This window comes from Sprattus sprattus (genome assembly GCF_963457725.1).
Source record: "Sprattus sprattus genome assembly, chromosome: 2".
NCBI lineage: Eukaryota > Metazoa > Chordata > Actinopteri > Clupeiformes > Clupeidae > Sprattus > Sprattus sprattus.
In genome coordinates, this window is record NC_137921.1 from 55,318,455 (window position 1) to 55,331,876 (window position 13,422).

Sequence of the window (13,422 nt, forward strand, 5' to 3'; positions counted from 1 at the left end):
CATTGTTATCGGCGGTTTATAAATAAATACGATTTAATTGAATCGCTTGTTTACTACATTTGATAATGCACCTAGTGTGACTGTTGCATTGGGGTGGCATTTTAGTAAGAAAATAGAAGTCTAAAGAATGACTCCCAATTTCTCTGGAAATGAAAACACTTTGCAGCATCATACAACAACTGCTATTTTGCAAAAGTGTCATGCCCAAGGATGAATGAAAATGAACACACAGCCTAATTTAAATAAAATGTGTTTGAAACCCTAGTCAATTTTAATATAAATAGGCCTACTTTTCTTTTGAATATGTTGCTGTAGCCTAATGTTTTTTTTTTTTCAAGAGGAAGTCATCACAAATTACGATTAGTGGTTTTGATGCAACATTATGATGAACTTTCTCAATCAACTGATTAACTGAGAAACAACTGATCGAAGTTTAACCAGTTGGCTCAATCATTCATTATGACAGCATGGAGTAGGCCTAAGGGCAATATAAAGATAATTTCATTTTCGTTTCAGCCATGTTCAGCGCTTTGCTAATTTGTGGACAATTCTGGCAGTATTTCACACTGTTAATATTTTTACAATGGTCATGGATCCATTTTTTATTAGTTATTATTATTATTAATAATAATAATACATATTTTAGGTCTACAACCAAATACGAACCAAACACCTAATCAACCTTAACACTATAATATAATTCACTGCATTCGTCAAAGGTCTTTATTTCATATAGGTTAGCCTACAAACATATTAGCCATCATTCTTTGCATCAACTGATCTATTGTGGCACAGCTACAAAGTATCAACCTAGAGGAAATCAACTAACAAGATTCGTGAATGAGGGGGGTGGAGAGTGCAACTAGAACGTCATCATCATGCGCCGAAGGAGCGCTGTGAAGTCTGACACTGACGTGTAATTTAGTAAGCACTATTAGGATCACAGAAAAAGTACGCTAGGAACGAGTTATGCACTCGAAATTGAGGTGATATTTAAAAAAGAAACATACAGTTGGCTGCTGGATATGGAGAACTGGAGCCTTGTGTCCCTATCTGTTTTGCTCGTACTCGCGGCGAAATGGGCAGTCTCGTTCAATTCATATTCAGGTGGGATAAGCTCGTGGTATTGTCTTTGCATGACTGAGAAGTATTGTATTTATAATAAATGCCAGCCTAGTAGTAAATCAGAATCACATGCAAACATTGGTTAAATACACAGCGATGTCGGTTGTGAAATGATGAGCCAAATGCTCTGGTTTGTAACCGACAGGCTATTAGCCCTCCAAGAATAGTTCAGCACTAACATACTGTCACCTATGTTCAGGAGCAGGCAAACCACCGATGTTCGGGGACTATGAAGCCCAAAGGCACTGGCAAGAAGTGACGTACAATCTTCCAGTTCATGAGTGGTTGGTCATTGATTGTTTATTAACAACTGGCATCTGCAAGGTGGAGGCTTACCTAAATGCTAAATGCCTGAACTGTATATGTTGCTATGGTGATGACAATGGCTGGACTAATTAGTGTTCCTCAATCTAGGTACTTCAACACCACAGAGAATGACCTGAACTATTGGGGGTTGGATTACCCCCCATTGACAGCCTACCACAGTCTCCTGTGTGCCCATGTGTGAGTTTGTCAGTCTTATGCTTGCTGCCCCTCCTCTGCCCCAATTTAACACCCCATTCAACATTCGGGCTAGCCGTTAGGCAGCAGTGTGTCATACTTTCATGATCACATGTAAAAACAGTTGTGTTTGTCTTCTTCCCCCAGAGCAAAACTCATAAACCCTGAGTGGGTGGAGCTGCATACATCCAGAGGGTATGAGAGTCCAGCTCACAAACTGTTTATGAGAGCAACTGGTGAGGAGATACTTAGCATAGCATTATTAGGAAGATGGTTTGATACTGCACATACACAGCATTCAAATTGGATTACGATCCTAATGGAAGTTGTGTTGGCACATCAAGTACAAACCTGTGCTTTTCAGAAACAGCTTGATATTTTAAAATAGTTTGTATTGTGTAGATCATATTTATATGTAGATTAATATTATATTGTGTCAATGTACATATTTGAAATGAAAGTTGAAATGGTTTAAGTTTACAGTATTTATTCATGCTGTGTTTTGTCAGTTCTGGTAGCAGACATCTTGATATACATCCCTGCAGTTGTGGTGTACTGCTTATATCTTGTTGAAGGGTCCACAAAAAAGAAGGTAAGGACTGTGGTTGAGCTAGGCTTGTTCTATGTGAAGGTCTCTGGTGCCACAGTGTTTGGGTTGTCATTTAAAATAACACACTTTCTTTTAATTCAATTAGAATTGATTGAATTTTCATGTTTCAGATGGTTCTGCTGACATGATTTAAGTGTAATAATGTTTATTCTACACCACTGTCCTTGTGAATCGTACATCACCTCATCCATATACACTTTGGCAGTCACTCCTACTTTGTCATCATTTTAGAATCATTGCAATTGCTCCTGAAATCCTGTTGTGATCTTTGCATCACACAGTGAATAGACATTTTATAAGGAAAGCATGATCATTTTAATAAAGCTACCATATTTTCCTTGTCTCAAGGTCACCACGATCTTCTGTATCCTGCTCTATCCAGGCCTTACATTGATCGACTATGGACATTTCCAGTATCCTTCTTGATGCCACACGCACACTCACACGCACACGCTCACTGCTATACTGAATACAGTGTTAGGCTTAATAATGACTTTCCAGGTTGAGTTTAATATCAATTTGAATAGAAAAACTATTTTGAAATGTACACCTTTTTACTGTCTTCAAGAATAGATACATTCATTTCAAGTTACTGAGGTGAACACCGTGCTTGTCAACTGTTTCACTGCTACTTCATGTTAACAATAGACATTACCCCAAAGCCTTAGTTGCAGTAAAACAATAACAATCCCATATACAGTATAGGTATCAGTGTAGACATCAGGGGTCGTATTCTCCTTGTAGCACTAATACAACCTTGACAGCCTGCCAGATACAATGGTGTGAGTCTGGGCCTGGCCTTATGGGGGGTGATTGGCCTGGGTCTGGGCTGGGATATGCTGGGCTCTCTGGCCTTCACGCTGGCACTCAACTACAAGCAGATGGAGCTCTACCACGCCCTCCCCTTCTTCTGCTACCTGCTGGGTAAATGTGTGAAGCAGGGTCTGTCAGGCAGAGGGTAAGAGGAAGACCTGTGCAGGCTCAGCTTTTACCAGAGTGCAGAGAGACTGTGTTCTTTACATTCAACTACTAACGAGACACCTGTGGTTTAAAATATGGGATCATCACTGAAAGTCTGTAGATTTAGAGAACACTGTCTTTTGAGGAGATCTTTTGGTTAGAGATGACTTAACTGACTTTTGGCATTGCATTATTAACAGGATGACTGTTACAGAGCTGCTTGTATGGTTCAAGCAGAAGACAAAGCATTGGAGTTTTGAATTAATGGAAAATCTGATGTCATCTGATCTGATTTAATTCCATCGCTATTGAAATGGTCCCAACGCTGTAAATTAGTTGTAATATTCATGTGAAAAGGGAAAAATGGAGTGATGTACTCATGGACCTGTTTCCATGAGGAGGAGAGGTGGAGTTATGCCTCTGTATCTATTTGACCAAATTTGCTATTACGTCACTTCACACACACTCTCTTCAACACCGCTATAAACAGCATCCCTGGTTTTAAAAAGATACCAGCTAGCTGGTAGCATCCTTGACTCCCACAGGCATGATTTCATGGACGCTCTCAAGAGTGTGATGTTACCAACGGGATGATGGGATTGAACTCTGCTCTGTGCGCTCTCGCATTTGTTGATTTAGTAACGATGTACCAAGGACATTTGCTGGCAAATGTATCAGTGGATTAGAGCGCTGGGGGAGCAGCAATGTCCAGATGACACTGTTGCCATGCTGAAGGGCCTGTGCTATGTCCGCCTGTGCAACTCTAGTATTAGTCTAATGCAACTGAGCCAGTGGCAGCTATCGAAACACAACACGAACTTTTTCGCCAGTTTAAGGAACATTTCTGGATATGGATAGGACCTGTTACATTAAGCGCAATACAATGTTGGTGTAACATGAGCCCAGTGCTATTTGGATTGGTTTAAAACCTAATGGGAAGAGAAGAGGAATGCTGAGGGAACAGTCAGCTGTGTATCACTCCAATTCCTGTTCTGTCAGCGAATTTGTCTAGTGTTTGTTGACATTTGGTCTTTGGCCTGTTGAACTCTCTCTCTGCTGCTTCTCCCTAGGCTGCTCCTGCTGGTGAAAGTTGCTGTGACAGTGCTGGCGACCTTTGCCCTCTGTTGGTTGCCCTTCCTGTCCGACTCCCATCAGGTCCTGCAGGTGGTCCACCGCCTGTTCCCTGTGGCCCGTGGCCTGTTTGAGGTGAGTTGGAGACCACACAGCAGCCAGGTTCACTTCCATCCTCTGTGCAATGGCCGGTTGCTGCCATCTACAGCCTCTGAGGATCAGGCATTTAAAGACGATCCCTTTACACACACATATATGTTGAGGGAGCTTAAACACAAACATACACACGCATGGAAACTCTATCTACATAAACTCCCGTGTGGTGTAAAACACTCTTTTTAACACGTACGAACAAAGTTGTTTTAGGAGTAGGTGCTTGCACACACACGTTGAGGGAGTTTGGCACACATACACTCACACCCTAAAATAATATCTTCATACAGTCATGTGTGTGGTATAAAACCATTTAAACACAGAGCTTGAGAAACTGCTGTAGCCACCATGGCGCTTCCGTAAACTTCCACTCCCAGGTTAGTCCCAAGGAGCCTAATAACTCCCATCCATTCTAACACTCTCAGATCAGCTCCGGCCCCCTGCCACTGCTGCTCCCACACTAAACCTGCCTCAAACTAACATGACAGCTGGATCAAAGAAAACGGAGGAATAAATCCACTGAAGGTCAGCGGATCACTTTTCAGTAGATCAGTGGCCTTTGGCGGGCGGGGAGAATGAATCTGCCTCTAATTTACAGCTGGACGCTTTTCAGCACCCAAGATCCTCACCTCAAACACAGTTGGCTCAGAACCACCCGCTTCTACCTCTCCAAACTGACACATACATACAGTACATACACACATACACAGGCACGCCATATTCAAATGCACACGTAGGATGGTGGACACGCAGCAGCTGTGAGCGAGGGAGGAGAACATGGTGTGAAAAGAAGCATCAACATATTGTGTGTGTGTGTGTGTGTGTGTGTTTGGTTTGGGTGTGTGTGTGTGTGTGTGTGTGTGTGTGTGTGTGTGTGTGTCTGTCTGTATTGTCCGCAGCAGTCAGTAAAATAATACAGGGCACCACACTGGACAGTAGCCAAGCTTTCCACAGCCGCCCTTTGAAACACCTCCACACCGAAGGTGTCATTTGAGGTGTGGAGATGTGAGAAGTAATTGAAAATACCCTGCTGAATATGACCAGTGAATGTGTGCATGTGTGTTTGTGGCCAGCAGTGTGGCCCTCACTTTTCTCTCCTCGGGCTTGGCATTAACATAATACACAGGGCGTGAGCAATACTGATCTGCCAGCCCAAATGTGTGAGAGGAGGTGACGGAGAGGGAGGACGGGGCGGCTGCTCTGGCGGCGGGGGTGCTGAACTAATTGTGAAAGTGTGGGAGTAAGCATTGGGAGTTAGTTTACACTCAGCGCAGCATGCTGACGGCTCGGGTTCCTGCTCACAAACATGGCAACAAATGCCCTGGCCGGGGTGATGCATAGGTAAGCGGCTGGACCCTGTGTCATACAACCTTGGGGATTGTGTGTGAGAGAACATTCCGGAAGTCATTTGGAGCAGGCTGAGTTTGCAAGGCGCACGGCAGGCTGATGGCAATAGTGCTGGGGCATCCTCCTTCCGAACTGGAAGCCTCAGTGTGTGCCAACACACACACACAGCTTAATGTCTGCTCACATGCAGACAAAACATGCAGCAGTAATATCAGCATACATGCAGACGCCATACACTCTTGTCCAAATGTCCATACATTCCACTCTCCCACACATTCATAGCCCTGGTATACACACACACACACACACACACGCTCAGCTGTGTTTCTAAGGAACAGCTGTGTTTCTGAAGAGTAAGCACTATGGTAACCCCTTAGAGAAGCCTAAACTTTCATAACTCTCTTAATCCCTCTGTTACTCAATGGCTGAAGAGCCTCAGTTTCTCCAGGAATGTCCTATCAGCTCTCCCTCATACAGTTCCGCAGGTGGCCATTTTGGATCTGTCTCCATAATCATTTGAGACCAGTGTGTTGCGGAAACTGCAGCCATATTCAGAGGTCGTTTTTGAAACTGCCTGGCATGCAGAAATGAAATGAGATAATCAGCTTAAGCTCATACATTTAACCCTGTGTCTGCAAGTTTACAAATAAGTGGATGGCTTTTTTTGACATCGCATGTCTGTGACAGGGAAATTTACAGTCGGGGGGGACACGTCCCCCTGCCCTCTGCGGGTGCAACTGCTCCAAGGAATGCAGCAGGAATTTTTATTGCACTTTCAGTTGGGAAATGATTACTTAGAGCAATGCCACTTATTTGCTTTCCATTCAGAGAGGTGAATGCTGTTTAAAGCAGATCACCATATTTGTATATGCATCTAAATGTGTGAGACATGCCATACATTTTCAGTCTACCAAGAAAGCGCATTCATTTGTCCTAATCCTTCCAGCAATGCAGTGTTCCTAACAAGTCAGTGTGTTATCAAAGCTAAATGTATGTTTACGTACAAATACATGAGGTAAAAAAATGTTCCACAATTAATTTGCAAGACTCTTTGAACAAACATTTTGTAATAATGTTTTTATATCTTTAAATGATAGTGTGTGTGTTTGTCTGTGTGTTTACAGGATAAAGTAGCAAATGCTTGGTGCAGCTTGAACATTCTGATAAAGATCAAAACCCTGATGTCCACAGAGAATCAGCTTTCCCTGAGGTAATCCCCACTTCCCTTAAGACACTCTGTCTCTGTGTGCAGCATTGATCTGTTCTCCCCCCTCCCCTCTATCTCTCTCTCTCTCTCTCTTTCTCTCTCTCTCTCTCACACTATTTGAGTCTAAGCCTAACCACCACATGAATATACTCTTCCACTCACCAATGTCACTGTGTGGGTTTTGTGGCCCTTTCTCAGGTTCTTGAACTCATCCAGGTTGTTCTGCACAGACACAACAAAGTGAGCTGGTTATCTTTAGAAAATATGCTATGGCTTTTAGGCCATCACCCCTGACCAGGCTGGGAAGCCGTAGATGCTCCAACCGTGTGTGCTGGAGGTTTTTACTGGGTGTTGGATATTGCAACCTTGTATGTTGTCATTGAGCGACTTCCACTCTCAGCTGTGTTGACAGGTATTGTCAAAAGCCTCGTTCATGAAGTGATGCTCAGATGACCAGCTGGGTTATATTTAGAGCGCCACAATAGAGATGTTGCTTCAAGTCACTGTTAATCCTCTGGATCTGTACACTTTGTTGCCTACATAGTGGACATTTAGGACTTAAACAAATGGACAGAAAGCTAGACAGACCCATACAATTCTATAGGAAATGGTGCAATTAAAGTGGTAAATAAGCATACACAGGAACTTTGTTGCTCACTCTTACACATCAAAGCCAAAAGACACAAGTCAGATTCCATCCTCACGAGTGTTAAGGGCCTTAGGTCCCTAGTAGGCCATTCAGCGCTAATTGAGATCCCTAAATGGCCGCCCCTCTCGCTCCCCTACCATCCCACCCGCTTGCTCTCCATTCAGCACATCGAGTGGAAAAGCGACTCAGGGGACTCAAGGGTTAAACTCATTTGGAGGGGCCAGTGAGCTTGTATTTGCTGCATTTCCTGCATAGCAGGGGTCTTACGTGTTGACCGAGGCCGTGTATAAAAAGAGCGAGCAGCCGCACGGTCTGGTTTCGCGGTGGGGTTTAGGTTACCGGTGTTTGGCACCGGGCGGCCCAGTCGGTTATATTTCTCTGGGACTGCTTGTATGCGTAGTAAATCCTTCCGTGATGATGCATACATACACTTAATATACATCCCCTCTCCTTCTGATTTCAGTTTTGTGCTCACACTCTTGGCTGTCCTGCCCTCGTCAATAAAACTCTTCATGAAGCCGACCCTGTGGCAGTTCAAACTCGCTCTAGTAAGGAGTCTGTTTGTCTTTTATGTCCAGATTGTGGATCCACTGGTTCAAATCTCTACTGTGTCATTCTAGCACTGCCATGCTGATATGTTGACTCTTGGATCTGCCTGTTTCTGCCCTGCAGGTGAACTCATCTCTGGCCTTCTTCCTCTTCTCCTATCAAGTCCATGAGAAATCTATCCTGCTGCCTGCCCTGTGAGTTGGTGTGTTTTCGCCACCCTGGTTTCGTCTCATCCATCCCACGTGAATCTATTATTCTAAGCCGCTTAGAGCACAAGGCCCAGGAAAGAGAAGTTGTGAAATATCTTTCCGAACAGGAACGCTCCCTGTCTCCTTGTCTGAGCTGAGCTGTTGAAAGCTGCAGAGACATGGTTTTGCCTCTGTGTCTGAGGTTCTACCTCTGTCTGTAGTCAGAGGAAAACACAACACATCTCTTCACCACCTCAGTGACACTTAGGGACAGGAGGTTTGCAGGCTGTGTTGCCCTGTGGTCAAAAGTTAATAAATATTAAGTCAATATTTAGTTAGTGGGGACCTAATGGGTATAGTTTATCTCACCTTAGGGTGGTACGAACTCATAGATATGATATACACACACACAAACATGTACACACTCTCTCACACACACACACAAACACACACATAAACACAAACACGTACACACATCGCAATCGTACGGCTTGCTGCCTTGTGCCGCCTTGATTTGGGTGCAGATTACCTTGATCTATTAATCTAGATTATCCAGATTGTTGCTTTATTAACTCTTGAGTTATATATTGCACCTGTCTTCCAAATCAATCAGTAATGCTTGTTCCAGGATTAGTGAGGCCTGGGGGGGGTGGGCGGGGGGGGGCGAGGGTGTTGTTTGCTGAGGATCAGAGGCGAGAGGCTAGTGGAATGGCTGTAACAGGATCACTCGAGAGGAGGCCTGTAATTACCAGCTCAGTACACGCTCCCCGAAATGGTGTCAGCACCCCCATCCACATGATCACATGCATGTGTTTTACACCGCTGTGTGGGATTCGGTGAGTTGGCACTTCGTACATGTGTCATTGTGTGAAATGATGTTGCCAACACAGACATGGGTGTTCTGTACTGGGACCTATCTGATCTCCATGAAATAATCATGTACTTTCTATCTTGTATTTCCATATTTTAGGCCAGTGTGCCTTCTCCTCAGTGATCTCCCCTTAATGGCCATCTGGTTACTCCAAGTATCTACCTTCAGGTGAGAACTACGGTTGTTACAAATAATGGTTAACTGGCATGGGTGAGGACTTTTAGGTGTTATCAGTACCTTTTGCCGTAATGCACGATCACTGTTGAAGCATCAGCGTTATGTGTTTTAGGACCTAACCTAGATGATGAACCTAGTTATTGTTACTGTTGAGCAGCGAAGGCCAAGAGGAAGCGAAGCCGTCTAAAGTTCATCCAGCTGTCGTCAAATTCCTCTGGCAGGCAGCACTAATAGTTGTGCGCGTGGTTTAGTGTGAGGATATTGCTGAATTATGAGACATAGCCGACATACCACTTAGCACTAAGCGTGCTTTGTATAGGCACAGCCCAGCCATTCTGTAGATTCATTCTTGCCATTTCTTTGAGTACAGTTTAGGAGAATTGCTAGCGACAGCATTTTCATTTTGCCCTATTGTTGGACACACGTCTATTTGTTAGGGGCAATCATCCAATTACACATTTGAAGCACAGTTTTTGTATGCCTTAAGTATGTATACAGGGTTTTGGTATATGTCTTTGTCTGTCCCAAGACAACAGTTTATTGCCTTAGCTCCAGGATGTGATTTTTGCTGGTCTTGAAAACAATAACAGTGGCGAAAAAACAGTTCTGTTTTCCAATGAAAGAGTTTTTCTCATCAGAAACATGACAACTTGTTTTTCTCCTCAGAATTATGACAACTTTTTCTTAAAATAAAGAGCAACTAAAGTGTGTAACTAAAGGGAATAAAGTGGCAGGTTCACATGCAGTATACTTTCTTCTCTTGCTCTTTTTGATGTCAAGGGACTAGAAATTGTGTTACTCCAGAGACGGTCCATTGACATTATTTAGCATTGTTTGTGTGCATGTACATCGTGGTAGAAATGTCCTCCCCGTATGTTATGTATCTTTTACTAATGACACACTGAATCCTCATCCCCAGGCCCATATGTGCACTCATTTGTATTGACTCATGTCTGCAAATGATATTTGAATTCTGTGTTATGGAATATACCGGTAATTTAAATCCATGATTACAAGTGAATCCAAGTAAAGATGATTGTGAACCTTTTATTTCCATGCTACATCCATGGTTATGAATATATTTGAATTTCATGAACAGTGTGAATGTATTTGATAGACTGAAGTCTGCATAAAATGTGTGTGTGTGTTTGCAGCATGCTCCCCCTGCTGTTGAAGGATGGGCTGCTGCTCCCATATGTGGTCACCTCCCTGGCCTTCCTCTACTTCAGCCTGTACCTGCTGTCGGCCCTGCAGCGAGCCACAGACGAGCAGCTCCGGCTGCAGCCCTACCACACCCTCTTCAGCTCCATCCTGCCCTGCCTGCCCAGATTCAACCTCGGACGCATCACCAAGTGGAAGGTAAAGCTGGAGACATAGATGGCTCCTTGGTGATTGATGGCCCATTCCCCCCCCCCCCACATCAAAAGTATTTTATGTAAGCAGCATTCGGAGTGATCCATGATCAGGTTGTTAAGGGTGTACTTGTGTCTGCAGCATAGGAACACAGTCAGGCACATTTAGTTGTACTTCCAACTAGATGGCTTCATCTAACCTCCAGCACTGTCACGGCATTTAAACATGTGCTCCTCGAGAGCTGAACGCAGTGCGCTCTACCAGTTAAGTAACTGGAGCTCATATATCATGTATCAGCAGCCCCTGGTGTCATTTTGTTTGGTTTATTTCAGTATATTTCTATTACTCTATGGTGGGTCAGCTGTGCAGATTTACTAAGCAGGTTTCCATCACCTGTAGGCTTACGCCACAGTTTCAGACTGGTTGTGAAGACCCCACAGCTGCTGAAACGCTCAGTTTGGGGTGAGCCAGTGCATGAGCCTGCTGCTTGGCTTTATATAGAGCATGCCATTACCACAGGTTTGCCTAGATATATTTATTTACTCAACAGGCATAAATAAGGGGGCCCAAGGGTGGTCCTCGGGTTTCAGGGGTGTGCCTCCAGCACTAACACTATCTCCTGCCCCCGTCCTGTGCTCCTCTGCTCCTATAGAGATGTTCATGTTCCTCCAGCACTAACACTATCTCCTGCCCCCGTCCTGTGCTCCTCTGCTCCTATAGAGATGTTCATGTTCCTCCAGCACTAACACTATCTCCTGCCCCCGTCCTGTGCTCCTCTGCTCCTATAGAGATGTTCATGTTCCTCCAGCACTAACACTATCTCCTGCCCCAGGCCTGTGCTCCTCTGCTCCTATAGAGATGTTCATGTTCCTCCAGCACTAACACTATCTCCTGTCCCAGGCCTGTGCTCCTCTGCTCCTATAGAGATGTTCATGTTCCTCCAGCACTAACACCATCTCCTGCCCCAGGCCTGTGCTCCTCTGCTCCTATAGAGATGTGCATGTTCCTCCAGCACTAACACTATCTCCTGCCCCAGGCCTGTGCTCCTCTGCTCCTATATAGATGTTCATGTTGAGCCAAACACGGCCTATAGAACTATAAACATGGCCGTTTGGGAGGCAGGAAGAGTCTTGTGATGGAGATGTGGTGATGAATGATGGCACCTCACTTTGAACAAGAGAGAGACACATAAGTGTGAGCCTGGTCTTGTTGATTTTTCCGTCTCTGTGCCTTGTCTTGTCTGTCCCTGCAGTTTTGCATGTCTGCGGTTCTAGATCTTGTGATAACTATGAGGGCAGTTGATGTCTCGCTCTCCAAGAAAGAGCCATTCAGTTTTCTCAGTAGCTTGGCTCTGGTTTAGAGTGGCGATAATTGCTTCCTGAACATTCTATGAAACACATTATAACCAATATTTTCACAGCAAGAATAGCATCTCTTGTCATTCACACACAGATCTCATAATGTTGAAAGACACATTAACAAATATATAAACACGTCTCCAATTGGCCCAGTAATGCATTGAGCCTGGGTGAGTTATAATGGATCCTCAGGCTTTCCTGTTGACTGCTGTTATTAATGTGTTAGTGTACATATATGCCCGGGGGCAACATGCTGAAAGGCTTCCCACATTGAAGAGCATTTGGTTATCCCTCCTTTGTATTCATTATTCTGGGATGAAATTGTGACTGTACAAAGTTACATTTCCATTTCCCTTCATATTACTGAAGAGATGTACTGTTAAATGAATGACATTTGAATTAAATGAATCTGTGTTGATATGCAGTTTGTCTAGGATTTAGATTGCCATAGAATCAAACTGACCTCATTGTACAAGTAATTGTTTCCCTGAACATCAAGGCAACATCTAAGTGAGTTGGCTTTGATGAACTTTAACTGGTGAAAGGCAGTATTGTTCATGTTGTTAACAATATTTCTCTCTTATGTCGTTCCAGTTTGTAGTGTCAGTGGTGCTCATGGCCTGCCTGAGTTTGGGGATTGTGGTGCTGGAGCCCCCTGCACAGTTACCGGACCTATTTCCTGTGCTGGTGTCACTCATTTCCTGTTCGCACTTCCTGGGTTTTCTGGTGTATTTCAACCTGCTGCAGCTCAGCGAGGCTCCGGCCAGGAGGAGCAGCAAGAAGAGCAACTGAGGAATGGGACTGCACTTACTCACCAGAGGGATTTCAATGGGTTCATGTGTTTGTGTTCAAAGGTTTGAAGGGGTTTTTGTTTTGGGTTTAAGGATCTGAAGGGGACCAATGTGTTCATGTAATTTATCTCAGTTAAACTTCAAGAATCCTGTCTGAGTGAAGGCTTTCGTGACGTGCGATTGCTGGCGTGTGTGCCAGTGACTGCGAGTGACTGTGTGTGCGCGCGTGTGTGTGTGTGTGTGTCAGGGTGTTGGCCAAGGATTGCGATCTGTATTTAAACTATTTTGAAGTTCATGGGTTATTGAAAATTGCATTAGTTTGAGAATATTAGTTTTGGACAAGTCACACTTGTCAAATTAGAGGACCATTTTTTACCAAGAATGTTTTCTACAAGAGCTCTTCATTAAAAGCATTTTGTACAAATGGGCTTATTTGTTTCTTTGAATTCCTGTAAAGATTAAATACAAAGCGTTTCAAATAAATGTCCCCGTAAACTGTAAAGCCTGTAGAT

The 13,422-nt window shown here is 43.9% G+C and overlaps 1 protein-coding gene across 1 annotated transcript; it reads left to right on the forward strand.

Moving 5' to 3' along the window:
* The first annotated feature begins 980 nt into the window (after nucleotides 1–980).
* alg6 (ALG6 alpha-1,3-glucosyltransferase) lies at nucleotides 981–13,174 on the forward strand. Its single transcript, XM_080858796.1, has 14 exons — nucleotides 981–1,107; nucleotides 1,325–1,409; nucleotides 1,540–1,629; nucleotides 1,774–1,862; nucleotides 2,136–2,218; nucleotides 2,585–2,649; nucleotides 3,009–3,194; nucleotides 4,267–4,402; nucleotides 6,892–6,977; nucleotides 8,087–8,171; nucleotides 8,296–8,366; nucleotides 9,331–9,399; nucleotides 10,563–10,767; nucleotides 12,714–13,174. Exons 1-14 carry the CDS (start codon nucleotides 1,026–1,028, stop codon nucleotides 12,909–12,911), a joined length of 1,530 nt encoding a protein of 509 aa, XP_080714922.1. The 5' UTR covers nucleotides 981–1,025; the 3' UTR covers nucleotides 12,912–13,174.
* The last annotated feature ends 248 nt before the right edge of the window (nucleotides 13,175–13,422 follow it).

Excerpts from the sequence above, each read along its gene's own strand:
- alg6 (XM_080858796.1), top strand. The coding sequence starts at position 1,026 with ATGGAGAACTGGAGCCTTGTGTCCCTATCTGTTTTGCTCGTACTCGCG. Across the intron at positions 1,108-1,324 it reads CTCGTTCAATTCATATTCAG|GAGCAGGCAAACCACCGATG; the intron begins GTGGGATAAGCT and ends ACCTATGTTCAG. Across the intron at positions 4,403-6,891 it reads TGGCCCGTGGCCTGTTTGAG|GATAAAGTAGCAAATGCTTG; the intron begins GTGAGTTGGAGA and ends GTGTGTTTACAG.